Genomic DNA, 17,337 nt, shown 5'->3' with positions numbered 1-17,337 from the left:
ATCTTCACAAGTATGTCAACTTACCCATAAAGCTCCCTACCGAAGAATGTGAGGTTTCTGGCGGACTGAACTACTGTCTGACATATAACTTCGTCAATGGCAAGTACGGTGTTGCCATGGCTGCCTTCGCACCAACCAGGGTGTGGTAATCATCAAAATTAGGGAGCTATAACTGGCAAAAGCTTCTACGTTGTGGCCATTGGCAAGATTGTAACGGGTCAGCTCAGAATGGGGTTATTTAGAGTGTATGGATCTGTGGGAACGTACTATTTGTCATTTGTACACGCACTCATACTTGGACTAATTCACTCTGCACTATAGTCTGTTTGCAGTAAAAACGTACCGATAAATGTCACTTTAAACCCAAAAGTCAAACAAATAAAGTGAAATTAAGACTGCGAATCCTCATGGTTTTACCTTGCCAGACATGAGTGTGAAGGACTGGTCAGATTCACATGTATAAATATCCCCCAAATACTAGCAGACATGAGTGTGAAGGACTGGTCAGATTCACATGTATAAATATCCCCCAAATACTAGCAGACATGAGTGTGAAGGACTGGTCAGATTCACATGTATAAATATCCCCCAAATACTAGCAGACATGAGTGTGAAGGACTGGTCAGATTCACATGTATAAATATCTCCCAAATACTAGCAGACATGAGTGTGAAGGACTGGTCAGATTCACATGTATAAATATCTCCCAAATACTAGCAGACATGAGTGTGAAGGACTGGTCAGATTCACATGTATAAATATCCCCCAAATACTAGCAGACATGAGTGTGAAGGACTGATCAGATTCACATGTATAAATATCCCCAAAATACTAGCAGACATGAGTGTGAAGGACTGGTCAGATTCACATGTATAAATATCCCCCAAATACTAGCAGACATGAGTGTGAAGGACTGGTCAGATTCACATGTATAAACTATCCCCCAAATACTAGCAGACATGAGTGTGAATGCGCTTGTAATGAGTTTTATTCTTGTCTTATCAGAGTTATGCCAAAAGATTTTCCCTGACGGGGAGTGCCAATAACTTAAATATGCCAAGATAAGACAAGGACTTCAGAGTGTGTCTCTCGCCGCTGCTGTTCGTAGGTATGGGATCTAGCTCACACTTCAACACACCTGTTTCTGTTTGTAGGACTAACAGTAAGGTGTCCTCTCCTGTGTGTCGACATTATATCAACTGGCATTTCAAATGAGTAAGCGCAATAAACATTTTGTAGTTATCAGTGTAGGTAGTCATTATATAATGTATGTTTCTTTTCCCCAGACTTTACAACATGAGGGTGCTGATACTTGCTATATGTCTGGCCACAGCCACGTGTGTTCCTCGAGGTGAGTACAATTCTAATCTAACCTATCACTATGCTTTGAAAACGGCTGTCCATGTTTTTGCTCAAAATGGAGATTTAGTCCTCAGACGTAGCAGTCTTTCAAAATGACTCTCATTTAGTCCAGCCAAATTAGCAAAACACCCACCACAAATACCAAAAGAATTGGTTTCAACTGATTTACGCCCAGAATCGACCCCATAATGTATATCAAAATCGAAATGGTGGAACACTGTCAAATTCGACGCCAAAGGTCATAGTTGTCACTGCCCTTCTGAAGCACTTATGACACTTATTTTCCAGTGTTCACCCACTCCGATTTTGGTAGACATTTTTTATACATTATGCATGAATCGATTCTCAGTGTAAATCAGTTGAAACCATTTCTGTTGCAATTTGTGATGGGCTGGGTCGCCACTTGGCTGAACATACTGGACTAACTGGTGACAGTGTAATTAGTTCACGTCCTTCTGTGTAGTCTTGTCCAGCTGACCACACGGCCTGGTCACTGACGCATACACCAGATTCCAACCAGTCAGCTGCTGCCACTGTCCTACTTTGTCTCAACTCGGAAAACACCTGTCATGTAGTTGTGGGGAAAACACCTGTCATGTAGTTCTGAGGAAAACACCTGTCATGTAGTTCTGAGGAAAACACCTGTCATGTAGTTCTGAGGAAAACACCTGTCATGTAGTTCTGAGAAAAACACCTGTCATGTAGTTCTGAGGAAAACACCTGTCATGTTGTTCTGAGGAAAACACCTGTCATGTAGTTCTGAGGAAAACACCTGCCATGTAGTTCTGACAACAAAAACAACGCTCGTTATCTTCTCCCAGTTTTGAGTTGTTTCAATAACCTTTAGCCTTGACAACAGCTGAATGTGGAACGGAATGCTGGTAGTGTGTGGCCGTACACACGGGTCCCGTGCAGCACGAGTTGTCACACATGCCTACTGTGTTTATTGTATTTAATGCCTCAGGTCCATATGCACAGGCGTGACACATCAGTGGTTTTACATATTCGAAAAATACCCCCAAGCTGATTAACACCATGAGAGTTTGCATCTGTAACATATATAGGTCCAGTGTTAACATGACAGGATCATTTATTAAAGAGAGATAGGAAAAAGAAAGAGGTTCAGAATAACTTGACAGAGGGCGTTATGGGATAAATACACTAAACGCCAAAAGAAACGTTACCCTCCTTCCTAAATGAATTTGTACCTATCTTCAACTGGCGTTGTGATGCGTGGACGCCCACTTCTCGGTCGGTCTACGGTGACCCTAGTCTGTCTGTAGCGCTGAATAAGTCTTATAACTGTGATGCGGTGGCATCCGAGGGCGTTGGCAACAGCATTGTACGTCGACCCCATCTGCACCATCCCAATGGCCCTTTCTCTCTCTTCAGCTGTAATCGTGGCATATTTCTCGCATTCTAGTCTCTCTTCATACCCTGTAGAATCATTCTACACGTGAAATTTATGCAAATACTGCTTGAATATTGCTACGTTTTTGGCGATTGATATTACTGTGTGTAAACAGAAAATGGAAAAAATGTTACTTTGCAAACATAAATGTTAACAAAAATAATTTTAGGTGTTCCTAAACACGCTTTTAATAATATCAAAGACTCGTTTACTTGTTTTCACTAATGCAAATCAGCAAAAAATGTTTTAAAAGACTGAAATCATAGGAATAGTTCTTTTACAATTTTACACACTCTACAACAGTTGTTTCTTGTTTCAATAAATGATGGCTTTAAATGGTTTATCTTTGTCTCAAAGCAGAATTTTATTTCAACCTTTCTATAGGACATCTAAATAACGTATTGGTTTATTTCGGCATGATCGAAAATAGGACAATTTAACTCTTCTGAAAAAGATGCATTTCACCGGTTATCTCCCATTTGACAGACAGTGAACTAGAATAATCGAACAGTCCTCCAGTGGCGGATCTGGGGTGGGGGTGGGGGTGGGTGGGGGTGGGGGTGTGTGTTTTCCTAATGAAACCATAAAAATCTGTTCATTGAACCGTAAATGTTGTTGTTTTACGGCGTCTACGAACTGCCTGCCTGCGTAATGGGAGGACACCATTTCACCGAAATATGACTGCACTTTTCGTGATTTGCATTAAGCTGTGTTGTTAAGCTTTCTTGTTAACTAATACTTTATAACATATCTTTGACAGTTTTTCAGCAATTCATTAAGGAAGGAGGGTAAGGTTTCTTTTGGCGTGTAGTGTATGTTTCTTAGATTACAATCGTACAAAAGAAACATTAGTTTTCTTTCGACAATTTTTCGTCCATCATTTATCGAACAATAAACGCTTAACATTGATTGAACTGACCTCAAAGGATACTTATAACTATTTTCCTGGTAAATGCCATTCTCGTAAAAACATATTTAGAGAATGCTAGTGAAATTTGGTTTCAACCAGAGTTACCATCCCCAGCTGTTTGGTGTAACTATACAAAGCCGTAGCCATGAAAACATAATAGGTTTCTAATATGTGATGTCCGTGTCGTCTGAATGTACAAGGATAATGGACCAACACATCAAAATGTTCATCAAGCTTAAAAGTGTAGCTTTTCGGGACAATCGTACTATATTACTGAAATAAACTTACATTGTCTTTTTGGGACTGTATTGATTCTTCAATCTTCGAAGCATTGAAAACATCTCCTTTAAAACAGATTAGCTGATCTCGTGATTTCACCCGGCTTATCCCCTCACATAAAGCTAAAGCACTCACGTTCAAGTCTTCAAAAATTTTCGCTATATTTACTGTTTATTTGGAAAGTCTGTCAATAACGGTTAACACCTACAAAACTGCATATGTCCTACTTTCTGAACCATCTAAACTGCAAGCGGACAAACAGATTTAAGAGATATTCTATTTTACTGATGTTAATCCTTTGATGTTAGCGACATTACTTTTATCATAATGGTGAGAAATTTCACACATTGTATGACATGATAAGAGGCGAGTGGGTCACCTTGACGACCAACTTTTGAAATGTTAACGCTTTGGAGACGAAGCCATTTGTCACCCCACGTGATTGAAATACTTTGTAGATCAATTTATCCATTGTCTGATAGACTCGCCAAAATTAAATATGCTGAGTGTTTTATCATTAAAGGCCAATCAATTGTGCCAAAAGCTTTTTCAAAGTTAACAAGTTGTAGAAGTCCTGGAATATGGTATGTTTCGGTATATTTAGTTATTTCCCAATTGACCTACACCTATTTGACAGACAGTCGATTGACAGACACCGAACTAGAAGGTTAATTAGGGTAAATAATCAAATCATAAATTAGTCTCGTTATTTCGCCAAACTATGTATCGGGGATGAAACATTCCTGACCCTCGTTTTATAAGCATACAGTGAGAAACAGTGAGTGAAGCAAGCTTATTAAAGACTGTCAATGGTGAGATAGGGCGTCAATGTTTGAAACATTGTTTCAGTCTATTGCCTTTTGAAATACATGTAATTAGCCACAGGTTTTAAGTAACTGACAATTAACCATCAACATGGACTTCAGCTTCTTGATCTGTTTTACCCATTGTCTTTATTATGACTGAACCTGGGTTTTATTTCATTTATATTCTCAAATGCATCTTTTAATCTTTTCTGTTCCCTCTACTGTCTTATCTAATTAAACTAATATTAAACTGCTATTAAGGTATTAGGTTCTTTTCCTCTTCCCGTTCTTCATCCTCAGTTAAATAGAATGTAATCGATATAGGCGAATGGTGCAACTTGATTCTATTAATGTTTGGCGTATTGTAGGCACATCTTGTAGCGAATCCTGCAGGCACACCATGTAGATAGTTATACGGGCACACCATGTAAATAGTTATGCAGGCACGTCGTGTAGATAGTTATGTAGGCACACCTTGTAGCGAGTCCTGGAAGCACACCTTGCAGATAGTTATGTAGGCACACCATGTAAATAGTTATGCATGCACACCGTGTAGATAGTTATGTAGGTACACCGTGTAGTGAGTCCTCCAGGCACACATTGTAGATAGTTATACAGGCACACCATGTAAATAATTATGCATGCACACCCCGTGTAGATAGTTATGTAAGTCCACCGTGTAGTGAGTCCTCCAGGCTTACCTTGTAGCTATTTATGTAGGCACACCTTGTACATAGTTCTGCAGGTACATCATGTAGACAGTTATGCAGGCATACCTTGTAGATAGTTATGTAGGCACACCTTGCAGATAGTTATGAAGGCACACCTTGTAGATAGTTATGTAGGCACACCTTGTAGATAGTTATGTAGGTACACCTTGTAGATAGTTATGAAGGCACACCTTGTAGATAGTTATATAGGCACACCATGTAGACAGTTATGCAGGCACACCATGTAGATAGTTATGCAGGAACACCATGCAGATAGGTCAGTGGGCACACCATGTAGATAGTTATGTAGGCACACCATGTAGATAGTTATGCAGGCACACCATGTAGATAGTTCTGTAGGTACAGCTTGTAGATAGTTATGTAGGCACAACAAGTAGATAGTTATGTAGACACACCATGTAGATAGTCATGTAGGCACAACAAGTAGATAGTTATGTAGGCACACATGTAGATAGTTATGTAGGTACACCTTGTACACAGTTACCCAGGCACACCATGTAGATAGTTATGTAGGTACACCATGTAGATATTTATGTAGGTACACCTTGTAGATAGTTATGCAGGCACGCCATGTAGATAGTTATGTAGGCACAACAAGTAGATACTTATGTAGGTACACCTTGTAGATAGTTATGTAGGTGCACCTTGTAAATGGTTATGTAGACACACTTTGTAGAAAGTTATGCAGGCACACCATGTAGACAGTTATGCAGGCACACCTTGTAGATAGTTATGAAGGCACAACAAGTAGATAGTTATGCAGGCACGCCATGTAGATAGTTATGTAGGCACAACAAGTAGATACTTATGTAGGTACACCTTGTAGATAGTTATGTAGGTGCACCTTGTAAATGGTTATGTAGACACACTTTGTAGAAAGTTATGCAGGCACACCATGTAGACAGTTATGCAGGCACACCTTGTAGATAGTTATGAAGGCACAACAAGTAGATAGTTATGTAGGCACACCGTGTAGATAGTTATGTAGGCACAACAAGTAGATAGTTATGCAGGCACACCTTGTAGATAGTTATGTAGACACACTTTGTACATAGTTATGTAGACACACTTTGTAGATAGTTATGTAGGCCCAACAAATAGATAGTTATGCAGGCACACCATGTAGATAGTTATGTAGGCACACCATGTAGATAGTTATTAAGGTACACCTTGTAGATAGTTATGTAGGTACACCTTGTAGACAGTTATGCAGAGGCACACCATGCATATAGTTATGTAGGTACACCTTGTAGATAGTTATGTAGGAACACCATGTAGATAGTTATGTAGGTACACCATGTAGTGAGTCCTGTAGGCACACCATGTAGATAGTTATGTAGGCACACCTTGTACACAGTTACCCAGGCACACCATGTAGATAGTTATGTAGGTACACCATGTAGATATTTATGTAGGTACACCTTGTAGATAGTTATGCAGGCACACCATGTAGACAGTTATGCAGGCACACCTTGTAGATAGTTATGAAGGCACAACAAGTAGATAGTTATGCAGGCACGCCATGTAGATAGTTATGTAGGCACAACAAGTAGATACTTATGTAGGTACACCTTGTAGATAGTTATGTAGGTGCACCTTGTAAATGGTTATGTAGACACACTTTGTAGAAAGTTATGCAGGCACACCATGTAGACAGTTATGCAGGCACACCTTGTAGATAGTTATGAAGGCACAACAAGTAGATAGTTATGTAGGCACACCGTGTAGATAGTTATGTAGGCACAACAAGTAGATAGTTATGCAGGCACACCTTGTAGATAGTTATGTAGACACACTTTGTACATAGTTATGTAGACACACTTTGTAGATAGTTATGTAGGCCCAACAAATAGATAGTTATGCAGGCACACCATGTAGATAGTTATGTAGGCACACCATGTAGATAGTTATTAAGGTACACCTTGTAGATAGTTATGTAGGTACACCTTGTAGACAGTTATGCAGAGGCACACCATGCATATAGTTATGTAGGTACACCTTGTAGATAGTTATGTAGGAACACCATGTAGATAGTTATGTAGGTACACCATGTAGTGAGTCCTGTAGGCACACCATGTAGATAGTTATGTAGGCACACCTTGTACACAGTTACCCAGGCACACCATGTAGATAGTTATGTAGGTACACCATGTAGATAGTTATGTAGACACACTTTGTACATAGTTATGTAGACACACCTTGTAGATAGTTATGCAGGCACACCATGTAGATAGTTATGAAGGCACAACAAGTAGATAGTTATGCAGGCACGCCATGTAGATAGTTATGTAGATACTTATGCACAACAAGTAGATAGTTATGTAGGTACACCTTGTAGATAGTTATGAAGGTACACCTTGTAGATAGTTATGTAGGTACACCTTGTAGACAGTTATGCAGAGGCACACCATGCATATAGTTATGTAGGTACACCTTGTAGATAGTTATGTAGGAACACCATGTAGATAGTTATGTAGGCACACCATGTAGATAGTTCTGTAGGCACACCATGTAGATAGTTATGTAGGCACACCTTGCAGATAGTTATACGGGCACACCATGTAAATAGTTATGCAGGCACGTCGTGTAGATAGTTATGTAGGCACACCTTGTAGCGAGTCCTGGAAGCACACCTTGCAGATAGTTATGTAGGCACACCATGTAAATAGTTATGCATGCACACCGTGTAGATAGTTATGTAGGTACACCGTGTAGTGAGTCCTCCAGGCACACATTGTAGATAGTTATACAGGCACACCATGTAACTAATTATGCATGCACACCCCGTGTAGATAGTTATGTAAGTCCACCGTGTAGTGAGTCCTCCAGGCTTACCTTGTAGCTATTTATGTAAGCACACCTTGTACATAGTTCTGCAGGTACACCATGTAGACAGTTATGCAGGCATACCTTGTAGATAGTTATGTAGGCACACCTTGCAGATAGTTATGAAGGCATACCTTGTAGATAGTTATGTAGGCACACCTTGTAGATAGTTATGTAGGTACACCTTGTAGATAGTTATGAAGGCACACCTTGTAGATAGTTATATAGGTACACCATGTAGACAGTTATGCAGGCACACCATGTAGACAGTTATGCAGGAACACCATGCAGATAGGTATGTAGGCACACCTTGTAGAAAGTTATGTAGGCACACCATGTAGATAGTTATGTAGGTACACCATGTAGATAGTTATGTAGGCACAACAAGTAGATAGTTATGTAGACACACCATGTAGATAGTTATGTAGGCGCAACAAGTAGATAGTTATGTAGGCACACATGTAGATAGTGATATAGGCACATCATGTAGATAGTTTTGTATTGTAGATAGTTATGTAGGCACACCTTGTAGATAGTTATGTAGGTACACACCTTGTAGATAGTTATGTAGGCACACCATGTAGATAGTTATGTAGGCACACCATGTAGATAGTTATGCAGGCACGCCATGTAGATAGTTATGTAGGCACACCATGTAGATAGTTATGTAGGCACACCTTGTAGATAGTTATGTAGGCACACCAAGTAGATAGTTATGTAGGCACACCTTGTAGATAGTTATGTAGGCACACCTTGTAGATAGTTATGTAGGCACACTTTGTAGATAGTTATGTAGGCACACCCTGTAGAAAGTTATGCAGGCACACCATGTAGACAGTTATGCAGGCACACCTTGTAGATAGTTATGAAGGCACAACAAGTAGATAGTTATGTAGGCACACCATGTAGATAGTTATGTAGGCATAACAAGTAGATAGTTATGCAGGTACACCTTGTAGATAGTTATGTAGGTGCACCTTGTAAATGGTTATGTAGACACACTTTGTACATAGTTATGTAGGCACACCTTGTAGATAGTTAGTTACACCATGTAGTAGTTATGTAGGTGTAGCGAGTCCTGTAGACACACCTTGTAGATAGTTATGTACACCTTGTAGATAGTTATGTAGGAACACCATGTAGATAGTTATGTAGGTACACCATGTAGATGTCACCATGTAGGCAGGCACACCATGTAGATAGTAATGTAGGCACACACTTGTAGATAGTTATACAGGCACACCTTGTAGATAGTTATGCAGGCACACCTTGTAGATAGTTATGTAGGCACACCTTGTAGATACATCCTTAGAAGTTATGTAGGCACACCATGTAGATAGTTATGAAGGCACACCAAGTAGATAGTTATGTAGGCACACCATGTAGATAGTTATGTAGGCACAACAAGTAGATAGTTATGTAGGTACACAACCTTGTAGATAGTTATGTAGGTTACACATCATGTAGATAGTTATGTAGGCACACCTTGTAGATAGTTATGTAGGCACAACATGTAGATAGTTATGTAGGCACACCTTGTAGATAGTTATGCAGGCACACCTTGAAGATAGTTATGTAGAGCACACCATGTAGATAGTTATGTAGGCACACCCTGTAGACAGTTATGCAGGCACACCATGTAGATAGTTATGAAGGCACAACATGTAGATAGTTATGTAGGCACACCATGTAGATAGTTATGTAGGCACAACAAGTAGATAGTTATGTAGGTACACCTTGTAGATAGTTATGTAGGTGCACCTTGTAAATGGTTATGTAGACACACTTTGTAGATAGTTATGTAGGCACACCCTGTAGAAAGTTATGCAGGCACACCATGTAGACAGTTATGCAGGCACACCTTGTAGATAGTTAGTTAGGCACAACAAGTAGATAGTTATGTAGGCACACCATGTAGATAGTTATGTAGGCATAACAAGTAGATAGTTATGCAGGTACACCTTGTAGATAGTTATGTAGGTGCACCTTGTAAATGGTTATGTAGACACACTTTGTACATAGTTATGTAGGCACACCTTGTAGATAGTTATGTAGGTACACCATGTAGCGAGTCCTGTAGACACACCTTGTAGATAGTTATGTAGGTACACCTTGTAGATAGTTATGCAGAGGCACACCATGCATATAGTTATGTAGGTACACCTTGTAGATAGTTATGTAGGAACACCATGTAGATAGTTATGTAGGTACACCATGTAGTGAGTCCTGTAGGCACACCATGTAGATAGTAATGTAGGCACAACATGCAGATAGTTATACAGGCACACCTTGTAGATAGTTATGCATGCACACCTTGCAGATAGTTATGCAAGCACACCATGTAGATAGTTATGTAGGCACATCCTGTAGAAAGTTATGCAGGCACACCATGTAGATAGATATGAAGGCACAACAAGTAGATAGTTATGTAGGCACACCATGTAGATAGTTATGTAGGCACAACAAGTAGATAGTTATGTAGGTACACCTTGTAGATAGTTATGTAGGTACACCATGTAGCGAGTCCTGTAGACACACCTTGTAGATAGTTATGTAGGCACAACATGCAGATAGTTATACAGGCACACCTTGTAGATAGTTATGCATGCACACCTTGAAGATAGTTATGCAAGCACACCATGTAGATAGTTATGTAGGCACATCCTGTAGAAAGTAGTGCAGGCACACCATGTAGATAGATATGAAGGCACAACAAGTAGATAGTTATGTAGGCACACCATGTAGATAGTTATGTAGGCACAACAAGTAGATAGTTATGTAGGCACACCTTGTAGATAGTTATGTAGGTACACCATGTAGCGAGTCCTGTAGACACACCTTGTAGATAGTTATGTAGGTACACCTTGTAGATAGTTATGCAGAGGCACACCATGCATATAGTTATGTAGGTACATCTTGTAGATAGTTATGTAGGAACACCATGTAGATAGTTATGTAGGTACACCATGTAGTGAGTCCTGTAGGCACACCATGTAGATAGTTATGTAGGCACAACATTCAGATAGTTATACAGGCACACCTTGTAGATAGTTATGCATGCACACCTTGCAGATAGTTATGCAAGCACACCATGTAGATAGTTATGTAGGCACATCCTGTAGAAAGTTATGCAGGCACACCATGTAGATAGATATGAAGGCACAACAAGTAGATAGTTATGTAGGCACACCATGTAGATAGTTATGTAGGCACACCATGTAGATAGTTATGTAGGTACACCTTGTAGATAGTTATGTAGGTACACCTTGTAGATAGTTATGCAGAGGCACACCATGCATATAATTATGTAGGCACACCACGTAGATAGTTATGTAGGTACACCTTGTAGATAGTTATGTAGGTACACCTTGTAGTCAGTTATGCAGAGGGACACCATGCATATAGTTATGTAGGTACACCTTGTAGATAGTTATGAAGGAACATCATGTAGATAGTTATGTAGGTACACCATGTAGCGAGTCCTGTTGGCACACCATGTAGATAGTTATGTAGGCACAACAAGTAGATAGTTATGTAGGCACATCATGTAGATAGTTATGTAGGCACACCATGTAGATAGTTATGTAGGAACATCATGTAGATAGTTATGTAGGTACACCATGTAGCGAGTCCTGTTGGCACATCATGTAGATAGTTATGTAGGCCCTACAAATAGATAGTTATGTAGGCACACCATGTAGATAGTTATGTAGGCACACCATGTAGATAGTTATTAAGGTACACCTTGTAGATAGTTATGTATGTACACCTTGTAGACAGTTATGCAGAGGCACACCATGCATATAGTTATGTAGGTACACCTTGTAGATAGTTATGTAGGAACACCATGTAGATAGTTATGTAGGTACACCATGTAGTGAGTCCTGTAGGCACACCATGTAGATAGTTATGTAGGCAGTTATGTAGGCACACCAGATAGTTATGCAGATAGTTATGTAGGCACACACAACAAGATAGTTATGTAGGCACAACAAGTAGATAGTTATGTAGGTACACCTTGTAGATAGTTATGTAGGTACACCTTGTAAATAGTTATGCAGAGGCACACCATGCATATAGTTATGTAGGTACACCTTGTAGATAGTTATGTAGGTACATCTTGTTGACAGTTATGTAGGCACACCATGTAGATAGTTATGTAGGTGTACCTTGTAGATAGTTATGTAGGTACACCTTGTAGACAGTTATGCAGAGGGACACCATGCATATAGTTATGTAGGTACACCTTGTAGATAGTTATGAAGGAACACCATGTAGATAGTAATGTAGGTACACCATGTAGCGAGTCCTGTTGGCACACCATGTAGATAGTTATGTAGGCACAACAAGTAGATAGTTATGTAGGCACACCATGTAGATAGTTATGTAGGCACATCATGTAGATAGTTATGTAGGCACACCATGTAGATAGTTATGTAGGCACACCATGTAGATAGTTATGTAGGTACACCATGTATCGAGAACTGTAGACACACCTTGTAGATAGTTATGTAGGCCCAACAAATAGATAGTTATGTAGGCACACCATGGAGATAGTTATGTAGGCACACCATGTAGATAGTTATTAAGGTACACCTTGTAGATAGTTATGTAGGTACACCTTGTAGACAGTTATGCAGAGGCACACCATGCATATAGTTATGTAGGTACACCTTGTAGATAGTTATGTAGGCACACCATGTAGAAAGTTATGCAGGCACACCATGTAGACAGTTATGCAGGCACACCTTGTAGATAGTTATGCAGGTACACCATGTAGATAGTTATGCAGGCACACCATGTAAATAGTTATGTAGGCACAACAAGTAGATAGTTATGTAGGTACACCTTGTAGATAGTTATGTAGGTACACCTTGTAGATAGTTATGGAGAGGCACACCATGCATATAGTTATGTAGGTACACCTTGTAGATAGTTATGTAGGTACATCTTGTAGACAGTTATGTAGGCACACCATGTAGATAGTTACGTAGGCACATCATGTAGATAGTTATGTAGGAACACCATGTAGATAGTTATGTAGGTACACCATGTAGCGAGTCCTGTAGACACACCATGTAGATAGTTATGTAGGCACACCATGTAGATAGTTATGTAGGCACACCATGTAGATAGTTATTAAGGTACACCTTGTAGATAGTTATGTATCTACACCTTGTAGACAGTTATGCAGAGGCACATCATGCATATAGTTATGTAGGTACACCTTGTAGATAGTTATGTAGGAACACCATGTAGATAGTTATGTAGGTACACCATGTAGTGAGTCCTGTACGCACACCATGTAAATAGTTATGTAGGCACAACATGCAGATAGTTATGCAGGCACACCTTGTAGATAGTAATGCCTGCACGCCTTGTAGATTGTTATGTAGGCACACCTTGTAGATAGTTATGCAGGCACACCATGTAGATAGTCATGTAGGCACCCCATGTAGATAGTTATGTAGACATACCTTAAAAATAGTTATATACTCACACCATGTAAATAGTTAGGAAGGCACACCGTACAGATAGTTATACAGGCACACCTACACTAACAACTAGTCTCTGAAATGAGCATATTTTACTGAAAAAAGTTCATATAAAAAAAAAGAAAATATAATGAAAAGGAGCCCTGAGCCTTTCTTCATTTTCAGTCTTGAGTGGGCTTTCTTGGATATATTTGCTTCAGGGTCTGTACGACAGACTAAGGCCCACCTTGTAGATTGTTCCGTAGACACGCCGTGTAGATAGTTCTGTAGACACTCCATGTTGATAGTTCTGTAGACACACCGTGTAGGAACACCATGCAGCCAGTCTTGAAGGGCAACACAGGAGTCCTGGAGGAAACGTGGGAAAAGGAGTCTTGTAATGTATACGTTTATCTGTATGCAAAGACACAACGAGTCCCAAAGGCACACGAGGATGCAAGTATCAACATACATGTAGGGACATCGGCCTAACCAAACTTTTTCTGTAACAGAGCGAGGTTTGATGGACCTCCTGTCTGGTGCCACCAATGGTACGGAACTGGGAACAGCTTTCAAAGTCATCAATGCTTTTGGCAAAGTCAGCCAGTTCATCGACGATCTGAAGAACCTGGCCCCAGATGCACACAAGGCCCTGAACAGCAGCATCAGTGATATCAAGGGCAGCATGAACAGCATCATCGGTGACATCACAAGCTCTCTCATGAGTGGTGGAGCTCAGAAAAGTAAATGATTTAGATTGTATGTTTTCCTAAACTGACCTGTTGACTTAATAATGCTTGTGAGATCACAGTAATATGAACTACTCAGTTAAGGAGCACACGTTGTTTGACGTCAGGAGGCAATTCTGTTTGAAGTGGCTGGTAACACACTTTTTGAAATGAGATGTCTTTTCACAAAAGTGAACAGAAGGTGATTTCTATTGCAGCCTTATTTGTATTTTGCTTTAATTCCCCATACACATGAAGATACTTGCTGTGTTTTATTCTAGAAGCAATCAATATAACGACCCAGAATAACGTCTGGTACCCTCACTGTCGTGGAACGTTTTAGTCAGTACAAATTGTCAGTACAGGGGCAGACAATGCTTATATTTCTTATATTCGGTGGACATCAGACAAAGAAACACACAGTGGAACCCCGAGATCCCTATGGTTTCTGTTTGAAACGTCTATGTATAGAAAAGGGACAGCTGTACTTTCAAAAGACACGTTAATATGAAAGATTACAATGTACAGTGTTGTCTTGATGTACTTGGCGATACTGTATACACTGGAAACCTATGTTTGTTTTGGACCAACCATATTTCGAACGAAACAAGTGAATAGATATGGAAAAGTACACCTATTCTCCATACAGGTCGCCGTGGTCTGATGGACCTCCTGTCTGGTGCCACCAATGGTACGGAACTGGGAACAGCTTTCAAAGTCATCAATGCTTTTGGCAAAGTCAGCCAGTTCATCGACGATCTGAAGAACCTGGCCCCAGATGCACACAAGGCCCTGAACAGCAGCATCAGTGATATCAAGGGCAGCATGAACAGCATCATCGGTGACATCACAAGCTCTCTCATGAGTGGTGGAGCTCAGAAAAGTAAATGATTTAGATTGTATGTTTTCCTAAACTGACCTGTTGACTTAATAATGCTTGTGAGATCACAGTAATATGAACTACTCAGTTAAGGAGCACACGTTGTTTGACGTCAGGAGGCAATTCTGTTTGAAGTGGTTGGTAACACACTTTTTGAATTGAGATATCTTTTCACAAAAGTGAACAGAAGGTGATTTCTATTGCGGCCTTATTTGTATTTTGCTTTAATTCCCCATACACATGAAGATACTTGCTGTGTTTTATTCTAGAAGCAATAAATATAACGACTCAGAATAACGTCTGGTACCCTCACTATCGTGGAACGTTTTAGACAGTACAAATTGTCAGTACAGGGGCCGACAATGCTTATTTTTATTATATTCGGTGGACATCAGACAAAGAAACACACAGTGGAACCCCGAGATCCCTATGGTTTCTGTTTGAAACGTCTATGTATAGAAAAGGGACAGCTGTACTTTCAAAAGACACGTTAATATGAAAGATTACAATGTACAGTGTTGTCTTGATGTACTTGGCGATACTGTATACACTGGAAACCTATGTTTGTTTTGGACCAACCATATTTCGAACGAAACAAGTGAATAGATATGGAAAAGTACACCTATTCTCCATACAGGTCGCCGTGGTCTGATGGACCTCCTGTCTGGTGCCACCAATGGTACGGAACTGGGAACAGCTTTCAAAGTCATCAATGCTTTTGGCAAAGTCAGCCAGTTCATCGACGATCTGAAGAACCTGGCCCCAGATGCACACAAGGCCCTGAACAGCAGCATCAGTGATATCAAGGGCAGCATGAACAGCATCATCGGTGACATCACAAGCTCTCTCTCATGAGTGGTGGAGCTCAGAAAAGTAAATGATTTAGATTGTATGTTTTCCTAAACTGACCTGTTGACTTAATAATGCTTGTGAGATCACAGTAATATGAACTACTCAGTTAAGGAGCACACGTTGTTTGACGTCAGGAGGCAATTCTGTTTGAAGTGGTTGGTAACACACTTTTTGAAATGAGATGTCTTTTCACAAAAGTGAACAGAAGGTGATTTCTATTGCAGCCTTATTTGTATTTTGCTTTAATTCCCCATACACATGAAGATACTTGCTGTGTTTTATTCTAGAAGCAATAAATATAACGACTCAGAATAACGTCTGGTACCCTCACTGTCGTGGAACGTTTTAGTCAGTACAAATTGTCAGTACAGGGGCCGACAATACTTATATTTCTTATATTCGGTGGACATCAGACAAAGAAACACACAGTGGAACCCCGAGATCCCTATGGTTTCTGTTTGAAACGTCTATGTATAGAAAAAGGGACAGCTGTACTTTCAAAAGACACGTTAATATGAAAGATTACAATGTACAGTGTTGTCTTGATGTACTTGGCGATACTGTATACACTGGAAACCTATGTTTGTTTTGGACCAACCATATTTCGAACGAAACAAGTGAATAGATATGGAAAAGTACACCTATTCTCCATACAGGTCGCCGTGGTCTGATGGACCTCCTGTCTGGTGCCACCAATGGTACGGAACTGGGGACAGCTTTCAAAGTCATCAATGCTTTTGGCAAAGTCAGCCAGTTCATCGACGATCTGAAGAACCTGGCCCCAGATGCACACAAGGCCCTGAACAGCAGCATCAGTGATATCAAGGGCAGCATGAACAGCATCATCGGTGACATCACAAGCTCTCTCATGAGTGGTGGAGCTCAGAAAAGTAAATGATTTAGATTGTATGTTTTCCTAAACTGACCTGTTGACTTAATAATGCTTGTGAGATCACAGTAATATGAACTACTCAGTTAAGGAGCACACGTTGTTTGACGTCAGGAGGCAATTCTGTTTGAAGTGGCTGGTAACACACTTTTGAAATGAGATGTCTTTTCACAAAAGTGAACAGAAGGT

The 17,337-nt window shown here is 40.1% G+C and overlaps 1 protein-coding gene across 1 annotated transcript; it reads left to right on the top strand.

Annotated features, from left to right (window-relative positions):
• The first annotated feature begins 1,061 nt into the window (after nucleotides 1-1,061).
• LOC124287964 lies at nucleotides 1,062-17,149 on the top strand. The gene is made up of 6 exons (XM_046724471.1): nucleotides 1,062-1,108; nucleotides 1,287-1,351; nucleotides 14,312-14,542; nucleotides 15,177-15,410; nucleotides 16,045-16,280; nucleotides 16,916-17,149. The coding sequence occupies exons 2-5, from the start codon at nucleotides 1,297-1,299 to the stop codon at nucleotides 16,260-16,262; spliced, it is 738 nt and encodes a 245-aa protein (XP_046580427.1). The 5' UTR covers nucleotides 1,062-1,108; nucleotides 1,287-1,296; the 3' UTR covers nucleotides 16,263-16,280; nucleotides 16,916-17,149.
• Nucleotides 17,150-17,337: the final 188 nt, after the last annotated feature.

The sequence above is a fragment of the Haliotis rubra genome, unplaced genomic scaffold (genome assembly GCF_003918875.1).
Source record: "Haliotis rubra isolate DU_JTF1 unplaced genomic scaffold, ASM391887v1 Scf111, whole genome shotgun sequence".
NCBI lineage: Eukaryota > Metazoa > Mollusca > Gastropoda > Lepetellida > Haliotidae > Haliotis > Haliotis rubra.
Note: the sequence above shows the minus strand (reverse complement) of the source record. Positions and strands in the feature narration are given on the sequence as shown.

What these genes read in the sequence shown, in the direction of transcription:
- LOC124287964 (XM_046724471.1), top strand. Translation starts at nt 1,297, where the DNA reads ATGAGGGTGCTGATACTTGCTATATGTCTGGCCACAGCCACGTGTGTT. An exon ending in AGCCACGTGTGTTCCTCGAG is followed by an intron (nt 1,352 to 14,311) that starts GTGAGTACAATT and finishes TTTCTGTAACAG; the next exon opens with AGCGAGGTTTGATGGACCTC. An exon ending in GAGTGGTGGAGCTCAGAAAA is followed by an intron (nt 15,411 to 16,044) that starts GTAAATGATTTA and finishes TTCTCCATACAG; the next exon opens with GTCGCCGTGGTCTGATGGAC.